The sequence below is a fragment of the Limanda limanda genome, chromosome 2 (assembly GCF_963576545.1).
Source record: "Limanda limanda chromosome 2, fLimLim1.1, whole genome shotgun sequence".
Taxonomy (NCBI): Eukaryota; Metazoa; Chordata; class Actinopteri; order Pleuronectiformes; family Pleuronectidae; genus Limanda; species Limanda limanda.
The window spans coordinates 21401241-21412314 of NC_083637.1; the positions used below are offsets into that span (position 1 = coordinate 21401241).

The 11074-nt window shown below is 36.3% G+C and overlaps 1 protein-coding gene across 1 annotated transcript; it reads left to right on the top strand.

Annotated features, from left to right (window-relative positions):
* The first annotated feature begins 3019 nt into the window (after nt 1-3019).
* On the top strand, nt 3020-7252 carry LOC132997698 (ependymin-like). Its single transcript, XM_061067467.1, has 6 exons — nt 3020-3095; nt 3913-3947; nt 4039-4173; nt 5206-5389; nt 6364-6451; nt 6956-7252. The coding sequence occupies exons 1-6, from the start codon at nt 3020-3022 to the stop codon at nt 7104-7106; spliced, it is 669 nt and encodes a 222-aa protein (XP_060923450.1). The 3' UTR covers nt 7107-7252.
* Nucleotides 7253-11074: the final 3822 nt, after the last annotated feature.

Consider the following 11074-nt stretch of genomic DNA (forward strand, 5'->3'; position numbering starts at 1 on the left):
TTTTGTAACGTTATCTCTTATTGTTTGTAGATGTCAAAGTTGGCCCCATGTGCTTGGTTCTCAGCATTAAAGTCGATATTTGCTCAGCTGGTGTTTGCTTTTCCAGCATGAATATGTTCAAAGCATGTGCAAACCGAAAAATTAAAGCTGGGATGAAATCCATTTTACCGTGAAACCACATGTTCAAATTCACGGTATCTCCTTGATGAACTCTTTCTGCATAGTTTCTTGTTGTAGTTGACAGTTGTCCCTGCTTCTTGTTCAGAGACGACCATGTTTTGGTAAAAAAATTCTAAAGCAGAGATCTGTGAAAAAAAATTATAATAATACCATCAAAACTAATCCAACAAAATACAATTCTGTGGCAAGGTTTATACTGGACAGTGAACATCTGATAACACTTTATCTAGGACATCCAGGACACGATTTCCATTATGTGCTAGTGGCTCTGTGAGATCCAGAAATTAGAAGGTAAAAAGGTTGGAATTCAAAGTAGACAAACTGAAGGGAATGTCGGCAACAGCCAATTAAAACACTCTCTTTCCAGGTGGATGTAAAATCTCTCTAACGCCGTCAAGGAATCCTTTCACATCTGGTTGGAGAAACATTCACTTGGACTCAAGGGTAAACAGATAACATTTTGTTTGCCAGAGGTCAAGGTCACAGTGGTGTCATAAAGTAGGTTTATGTTTTTCTTCAGTGGATCAGACCGATATTCTGACGTTCAGTAGTGTCACCAATAAAAAAAACAAAAGTCATCACCTCCAACCTGTTGATCATCTGATGTGGGACTTCCTGTGTGTTGATAAACTGCTATAAATCCTCAGATAAAGAGCAGCACCTGACTCTGAGCTCACAGCTTTTATGATCATTATCTGTTTCCACTGCTTGTTTCCAATAGAAAAGATCTAACCTCCGTAGTGTAATTATTGACAAATGGAAAGTCTGAAAGGACTCAGGATTAAAGGGTACGAAATATAAATTATGACATCAGCCAGTATGAACTGAAGGTGACCTAGAGATTTACTATTTGCTTTATAACCTCAGGTTCATACGATACAAATTGGTGATGTTGAAGTGCAAACTTGAACTAAAAATATTATATGTATATACATTAAACAGTCAAAAAACTTTAATTTGCTTTTACTAAAAGCATATTAGTAGACTACATGAATTAATCTACAACTCAGGTTTGGACTTCAGTCTTAGATTTCAACATCACTTATAATATTAATAATAAGAAGAAGAACAATTAAAAACAACAACAAGAAGAAGAAGTCATTTCTAGTGTCAGTTTTTACTAATATGACTTTAGTAAATCCAATTAAAGTCAAGTTTTTGTGGCACGAGACATATTTACAAAAAGGCGGTGGATGGATGTGGTACAGGTCGGAAGACCCTATTAAATGTTGGGGTGGATCAAGGATTATTTAATTTGAATTATATTATTTTCCATTGTGAAACATTTTCACTGATTTCCCTGGGAACAATTAATGGGTCTTGATGAAAAGATTAGAAACATTCAGGGAATTGAAATCTATGGGTGTGTGTAATTTGAAGAAGCTTGTTTGGAGTTGGGCCTCAGCTGAGGTTTGTGCCATTTTTAGTTTTAGCTGGTAAAAAAAAAAATTGTGTTTCAAAATTGGAATTCATCCAGAAATCAAACTGTGACAGATTTTCTTTGAATTTCATGAATAATGAGGGAACATGAAAGATTCCAGCAGGAACATTAAGCCATTTCGAGAAATTCCTTAACTTTCGAAGGACTCATGAAGCCATTTGAAGTCACGGCTTGTGTCAATAATCCGTCTTGATTATATCATAAATATAATGTCTACTATCACTGTTATTAATGACTTAACTGTATCTCAGTGACTCTCTGAACCTGCAGATAAGACCAGTGCACCTGACTATGACTCAATTTGTATTCCATTACATTAACAACTTTCACATGATCCATGATATTTATGACATCTGCACAAACCCTGCACACAGCTTTTATCAGTGAATACAGACTCAAGAATCTACTTTGGTCCCTCTCTCAATACCTGGTTTGTTCCGATAATTAAAGCTCTCAGCTAATTTAAGCAGCCTTCTAACATAAGAAGGACTTTAGACGACACTCAACAACAATGGAAACCTGGCAGGACCGAGTGTTTACATAAAACATGTTAAGTAAACTCCTCACATGCTCACACAGCCGCTGTGAAGGCTGAGAAAAAAGCAGATGGATGTTTCTGTAAAACATGTGAATGTTCTTTTGATGTGAGGACATCAGAAAACAAAACATATACATTATTTAAAAAGAACAAATAATGAAATAAACACTAGCATAAAAATATATATGACACTTTTCAGTTATAGACCTAAATATAGTGGGGAATGGAAATAATTAACAACCGGCTAGTTGTGGTTTTGAGCAAGGCACTGGATTTGTAGGTGTGAATGACATTAACTGGAGGAAAGGTTCATGTAGAATAATGCTACATGCAATTAGTTAATTCATTGTTCAGAAAATATCTCCATATAATTAAATTGGAAGAAGAGGGAGCATTTGGGGTCATGCTCCATCCCTCCACTAAATTTCATGGAAATTGTTTGAAAAGTTTTTGCATAATGCTGCTAAGAAACAACTCTTGGTGGAGGTAAAAGGTCGTAAGGGCATTTTAAACAAAAGTGACTATAGTGCATCTACCACCCATACACATTTTCAGAACATATGTTGTATTAAAAATTAAAGATATACATTTTTGACCGAAAGCATTCATTTAGAAACAAAGGCTGATAACCAATCTTCATAAAATCTCACGAGCTTAAACATAAAAACTAACATGTGATGCATTGCATAATCTTATCAGTGGTCATATGTCAAACCAATTTCTACTTAGGAGGGCGGTTCAATATTTGTCATGGTTTGCCGCCCCTCAGCCAGCAGGTATATATGCAGGCCTGTGTCCTTCCCTGGTGGAACCAAAGCGCTCACAGCTTCTCCTCCTGCAGGCTCCTACACCTCCTCATCATGAACTTCATCAGCGTGCTGTCCTGCCTCGGCCTGCTGCTGGCAGCTGCCGTCGCCCAAGATCCTAAACCCTGCGGTGAGTATATAAGAAAAACTCAGTCTGTAGTTTGACATCATATCCTCGCCTTGTGTGAAACTGAATTTAAAAAAGCGAATTGAAAAGTTTGACTGTGGCTGCAGGGATGAGGAACTTTAGAAATGTTTCCATAAGAGAGAAATAAAGTGGCTATAAGAGAGGGGGGGGCAGTTTTTTATTGTACATTTTCTCTTCTTTGTGGATGATTTAAGGATTGTAGATTTTACAGGTAAGTGTTGATTTGGAATTAGAAGTAAAATCTACATCTTTTCCTATTGCTTAATGTATACATAAATATATACGTATCCTTCAATTAACCAGGTAAAAGTGTCATTAAAGTTAGAAGTTAGCCAAGAAGGCAGCAAAACTTTGCTACAGCCGTAAACACAATACAAACAGACAACGACAGCTGCTATACACTACATACACAACTCAGGTAAACTCTTTCAAACAGATCTCAATACAAATTTTAAACACATCCACCGTAAGAGCTACTTTCTCCATCCTTTAAAATGGACTTGAAATCCCTAATAGTAACAAGACGTGACCATTTGAGATCCTTCATTCCAGAAAGAGGGAGCAACATATTTAAACTCTTTTTTGCCAAGTTGTGTTCTAACTCTGGGGACCAGCACCTGAAGCATATTGTGAGAGCACATGTCAGGTTGATTTTGTTATATTAGCCTAAAGCTAGAATTTAAGGTAACCTAATTCAAGGTGTATGGCAAGAAGGTGATATACATTTTCTTCTTCTGTCTTATATGAAATCACCAAATGTGCAGATTTTGTAATAATTCAATGATTTCCTCATCCACAGTTGCTCCACCGCTGATGAGTGGAGGCATCTCTGTGGTGAGTCACTGACCTGTCTCACGTCTGGGTGGAGCCATGTCCAAGTATCGTCTTTCTCTTCACTCTTCTGCTCTTTGTCTCTATTTTTCAGATGAGTGGCGACGGAAGCTACATGTCAACAGGAACAATCAGCTTCGATGCTTATGGTCAGAGGATGCGGTTTAGAAACTATGGGATGGAGGGGAATCAGACCTATGGTGTGGACCAGCTCATGCTTTTCAGCCAGGTATTTAATCCTGAAGAAATTACCCACTGGACTGTGCTTTCCACCTTTGCTGTGAGACTGAAAGAAAATTGAAATGTTCAACAGTTACCAAGACTTAACTGGTACATACAGTATATGTCCCATTAGCTGAGAAACGCCTCTCACATTTCCCATTATCACCTCTTTCATTCTCTGCTTCTGGAATACAGTCCCATAACCACAAATGATGGTCTGTACTCTAATCTTAGTTTCTTAGCAGTGCACACACTGATGCTAATGTGGTGCTACACGCTTAACCGTGTTGTGCAAAGTATTTTCTACACTGTTTCCCAGCACATCAGATTAAAAGAAAATTACACCAAGGCATGGCTGCAACTAACTAATAGTAGGATTAGTATCAATGTATCCACTGGATTATTTACTTGTTTAGCCTAAAGATAAACAAAGAGTGACATGTGCCCCATGTAATTTTATTTTTCAAATCACTTGTTTGTGTGACCAACAATCTAAAGCCCAACATTAATAACTTTGCATTGATTTGAGACAAAAGCTGTGAATTCAAATTAAAAACAAGCATTTCAATAATTCATTATCAATATTGATTCCAGTTAATATACTCCCCTGATTAATCAACCAGTTATTTCAGAAACAGCATAGTATAGCATAGAATTAGAAAACACATACCAAACAAGCTTTGTGTCTCATGTACATTCTACATGTCCCCAGTTTATCTCAAAGTATGACAATAATACTGATTATAATAATTCTGCATTCAATCAGTAATTGTCGATTAAAAATAACAAATAATCATTGTTAATTTTTAAAATAAATGCAAGCAATAAATTAAAACTACTACAACCACTAACAGATTCCTGCCAAAAGCTTTGTTTAGTGCTCAGCAAATGAAGCACAATGAAGACAACACAATACTAAAGACAAAAAACGTACAGATGGAAAGTAAAAGGGATACCGTTCATTCACACATTTTTTTTATCCAGCAGGCAACAACGATTGGACGATCAGAGCATTCATTTTCCGTCTTTATCCTTTCAGAAAGTCTATTATGAGATTGACTGGAGCAAAATGTCATGCAAGAAAATGATGCTGGATGACGCTTTCATTCCCATGCACGTGCCCTCTGATGCTAAACTCATGGCTCAGGTATTCTTGGGCTCCTCTTCCTCCTGGGGAATGGGTGTGCTGGTCAACAACTGGTATGGAAGCCTGCCCAACAACAGTAAGAGGCACCATTGAACCCTAGATAAAGAAATCTGTCTCTGTTTTTTGACATACATGTATCTGGGTTGGTGCTGTTGGGCTCATGGTCCCTGAGATCATAAATGTTACATCTGTTACTGCTTTTAAATCCCTTCTTAAAACATTGTAAAAAATTTAAAAAAAGACAAAAGCTTCAATCTCTGGATGAATTTGAATTATTTTAGGATTTTCATTTCATTGTACTGTTGTTTTGCTTTTGATTTAAACTATTTTAAAGCTCTTAGTTACTTTTTTAAGGAAACTGCCGTACAATTAAAATATATTATTATCTTTAAAATAAACAGATTTTGACTGTAGCTGATGAAAACAAATCCAGCCTTTAACATCCTGTCCCACATGATGATGCCACAACTGAAAGCTATAAATTCAGACAGGGTCATAATCTAGAAGTCCAACATGTGTGTAACTCTCCCGTGCTTGATCAGCGTTTCCCAACCTCAACCAGTATGACAAATACCTTCCACTCGGAACACAGCCCAGATGATCCCTGGAGGCTGGGCCGAGAGACAAAGCCTGCTGACAATTAGTAAATTGGTTTTGCTGCTCATAAAATTACAATTTTTCATGTCCTTTTTCAACTTGTTAAGTAATGACACCTCGGAAGGTGCTGGGCTTAGTTACAGAGCAAATAATGCCAAGTAAACGAGTATGAGTTGTAACTTATTTTTCGATGTTGGTTGCCCGACATCAGCTCAATACATTTTACAACATTCTAATATAAGAGACGCAAAACTCTGAATTTATATTTATATTTAATCAACCTAAAACTTTCGGAACTAGTTGACGTAAGAAAAGGGTAAAAACGGTAAGGAACAATTATGAAGCTTGTTTTGAACCAACAATTTTTTTTCAATATTCTTGTGAAGCAAGGAAAAGAGCAAATTCATATTTCTATGAAAATAAATTATATCACATATAACTTCTTGCCCGTAGGCAAGTATACCGCTGTGTTCACTGAGATTGGCTGCATCCCAATGGTCTACAACTCCTACACTCCAGGATCTGGATGGATGACCATCAGGTGAGAACGTCCACTGACAAACCACAGGAGCGAATACTTAACATCACCGTTCAACACAATGCTAATGTTCATATTAACACTTTTCTGTCATGACCTCTGACACTCACCATTTAGCAGCGTTCCTTTAAAAACTAAATATTGAATTCCAAGCTGCTAAAACATTAAATATACAATATTATCATCATGATATGAAAAAGTCAATGTATTTACCAAGCAAATTTAAAGTGATTTGCAGAGAAATAAGAATTGTAATCAGATTAAAATAATTTGAAATAGAGAATCGATGATGATAAATGGCGATCTCATTGTGAACATTTAAAATACAAACAGAATGAACAATATATAAACAGTTTCACACTCTGCTGTCTGTAATCCAGAAATGTCCCTTCCTGCATGTCGTTGATCCGAGACTTTTAACATAAAACTTGAACTCTGTGGTATTGGCCACATCAAACATCACTCAGTCATCTGTCTAACAACGTGAAACTCTTGTTCATCTTTCAGCATGTTCAACTGGGTCTTGGGCAACACTAATCCTCAGGATTACGTCCCACCTTTCATCTGCGCCAGGGCTAAACTGGAGGAGATGGAGACACCACATACCATCTTCACTGCCTTGGAGTCTCTGGCCATGAAGACCAAGCAAGAGGAGTAAACATGTGGAGCATCTCACCATGAATAATCACTAATACTGCTCCTAGAGCTAAACTTTAACCAAATGATCCAGTAATCATCAAAGAATATAAAGGAAATTGGAATGGAATGATTAAAAGGTTTCTTTAGCCTGCTGAGCTGCTTTATAGCCACAGGTTGAACACAACTTATATGTCCATTACACTCTAGACATGTTAAACTAAAATGTTCGTATTGACAGAGAGAGAACCTCAATAAAAATCTATAAAAGCATTGCATGGTCCTGTACGTCTGTGGCGTTTGAATGAATTAACAAATACGTCAGCAGTAATAATAGGAAAAACAAAGTCAATTTAGAACAAACAGAACCAGAATAGAAGATGAATGCACCTCCACCAAGGCCCAACAGTGTCCTTAAATTCAATCTAGCTGCACCAATCAGTTCTCTTATATGTCCCTGATTTATTTCATCCTATTCATCGCTAGTAAAAAATAAATAATCCTGGATCCACCCTCTGATCCAAACCAAAATTGAATTGGTTCTTTTCAAACCCGTACCACATCCCCCCATCAAGTTTCATGGTGGTTGGTGGGGAAAGATGGATAGATGAATAGATAGAAAGATGAATAGATAGAAAGATGAATAGATAGAAAGATGAATAGATAGGAAGATAGAAAGATAGATAGAAAGATAGATAGATAGATAGATAGATAGATAGATAGATAGATAGATAGATAGATAGATAGATAGATAGATAGATAGATAGATAGATAGATAGATAGATAGATAGATAGATAGATAGATAGATAGATAGATAGATAGATAGATAGATAGATAGATAGATAGATAGATAGATAGATAGATAGATAGATAGATAGATAGATAGATAGATAGATAGATAACTTCTCATTATGATTTTGATAATTTAGTGTAAATATGTACCATGCTTGTTAGGGTTCCTCATCAGCAGTGCTGCTGTGTAATTTAAATGGCTGTTTGTGTCTGTTTAAATCCTCCTGTGGCAAACTGCAGTACTCATTTTTCTACAGCAGATGGCGGCAGCACAACTCTTACTTCATCAGTTCCCACTTTGATTTATGCATCAGACAAAACTTGTCCTACATTTTAATTTATTCCGGAAACAATGTACTTAGTATATAATTTACTTGAGTAATTGGCACAGCAATGCGTTGTAAAATCAACCCTTAACCACATTTATACGCATGTATTCGCAGTACATATAAAAAGTAATATTGATTTATCACATGCAATAACTCAGTATAATGTAGTCTGAGGTAGAGAATAGGACAATTTGATTTATAGGGAGTTGGGTGAAATAAATATACTACTTATGGTATTTATTATATCATATGTGAACTATTATTTATGAATATTTCCTCACTGAAAGTCATTAGATGCACCTGAAAGCTCATGCCGTCATGAGTTGTTGTTTGTTTTCTGACACCCCCAGGATTTGTTCAGGTGTGTCTTCATATCATTATATGATTACAGCTATCTTACCCTGTGTTCTCAGTCATTCAACAATTTGCTTAGTTTTATTTGGGTTACCCATAAGCAAATAGGTGATTTGCTGGGGGAAATAAAATTACAGCAGGATGATTGCAGATGCTGCTGAGCCTGTGTCCTCAGATGAAACCTGTTTGCCTGCAGTGACATTTCCCCGCTGTCAAATTAAACATTTCACTCATATACATATATAAATAACCATTTAGAAGTTATATTTTCTTTTTTGTTCCATCTAGAATTTATTTGAGATCGGTGACTGAAATCGCTCTTCTGTGTCACGGCTGACTTATTTACTGAACATCCCACTTTATCATCAAAGGTTCTTCACACTTGTTTCTCCTTTGGGGATATGAGTCATTGTTTTAAAAAAATGACCGACAAGGTGTTTGGAGGTGGCTACCTAAGCCAACTGTCAAACATTATTCATCTGTCGTGTGTGATTAAAGAGATGAGAGACCCTTATTGGGGCATTATTGGCAATAGCCTGGCTAGTCCTTCCAATTATGTGTCTAAATGATTTTCTGAGCATGCTGGGACATTGGCGTACCTGCGCAGTGAGAGACGGGGCCCAACTGCTAAGTCCCTGTGGTGATAAGGAAATTACATTGTTAAAGTCAGTTGTACCCTCCAATTTCAACAGATCTAACTGAGCCTAAATGTGAAAGTAGAAGATGCTGTATGTAGATTTGTTAATTTTGTGCCTCACTGCCGGTCAATGACAAAGTCAGCAGAAAGTCGAGGCAATTTCAAACCCTGTTGCCTTAAAAATTGTCAGCAGTCAGTTCCAGCACTTAGTGAGCTGTGTGTTGTTGACAACCACAACGAGAAAGATTTCAACCAAACATTCTGCCAAATGTTCCAGAAAAATGTTGGACAGGAAGTTTAATCCCATTTTGTTTGGTGATCATCCTCCCCTTCCCTCTGGAACATGTCCTCATGTGCCCCACACGAAAATCTAAATAATCAAATTGTTCTGTTCATCAATTAAAACTTTTGAACAATGGATTGAAAAGGCATCATGACGAATCACACAAATTCTTCATGCACCTAAGAAAAAGTTGAAACAAAGACTCTCCTTAGAATGTATTTGCGGCCTTGTAACAGTTAGCACTGCTGTTTATTTATTCGTTTTTTTGCTGGTTAATTCTAAACATCGGCACGCTAACAAGCTCATCATATTAACAATATCGTAGCTGAGTGGGTTAGCATGAAATACGTTTTGGTAGGGCTGCTCGATTATGGAAAAAATCATAATCACGATTATTTTGGACAATATCGAAATCAAGATTATTCAAACGATTATTAATATGTGCCCTTATTCTGAAGTCTAGGTTTTATTCTTTAAATGACTTGAGCGTGCGAAATAAAAGTGAATCACTTCTGGTTCAGGTAAACACCGATGACGGCTGCGTGTGTTATTCCTCCGTGAAACCAGGATATCGGTGCGCGGTCATTCAAACCCTTAATGATGGCAACCCTAACACTCTCAAAAAAACACTTTGTAACTGAGAACTTTGAAATTTCCTGTCATTATTAAATGTCCCCATCTGAATATCAAACATTTTTACTGTATAGATTAAGAGATTTTTCAAAGTAAAGTCCAACATTTTCACTGTGGAATATATAATTTCTGGATATGTCAGAGTTCTATAAAAAAAACTTTGCTCAATAAGTTCAGAGAGAGACTGATATGCCTTTGTTCAGGACCTCTCTGACTACCTACATACTGAATACTAAACATTTGTACTGTATAGATTAAGAGATTATTCAAAGTAAAGTCCAACATGTGTACAATCAAATCAGTTAATTCCTGGATATTTCAAAGTTCTATAAAAACACTTTGCTCACTAAGTTCAGAGGGAAACTGATATGAGTCCAACATGAAAATGACTTTACTTTGAAAAATCTCTTAATCCATACAGTTAAAATGTTTAATTCTCAGTATATAGGTAGTCAGAGAGGTCCTGAACACAGCCATATCAGTCGCACTCTGAACTTATTGAGCAAAGTGTTTTTATAGAACTTTGAAATATCCAGAAATGAAGTGATTTGATTGTACACATGTTGGACTTTACTTTGAAAAATCTCTTAATCTATACAGTAAATATGTTTGATATTCAGTACATTGATAGTTTGAGAGGTCCTGAACACAGGCATGTCAGTCCCTCTCGAATTATTGATCAAAGTGTTTTCACAGTACTTTGAAATATCCAGAAATTAGCTACTTGCAGCCAAAAATGTGTGACTTTTATTTTGTAAAATCTCTAAATTGATACAATCAAAACGCTATTCATAAAAATCACACCTGAGACAATATATACTTCTTTTGAATATAATCCAATCCATTTCCTTTTCAATTATGCATTTTGTATATGCCATTTTGTATATGTCAACAGTTTACTTTGAAAAAACGCTTTGGATGCGTTTACCATAAATGTCAGTCTAGAATTTCTGTGTCGGCT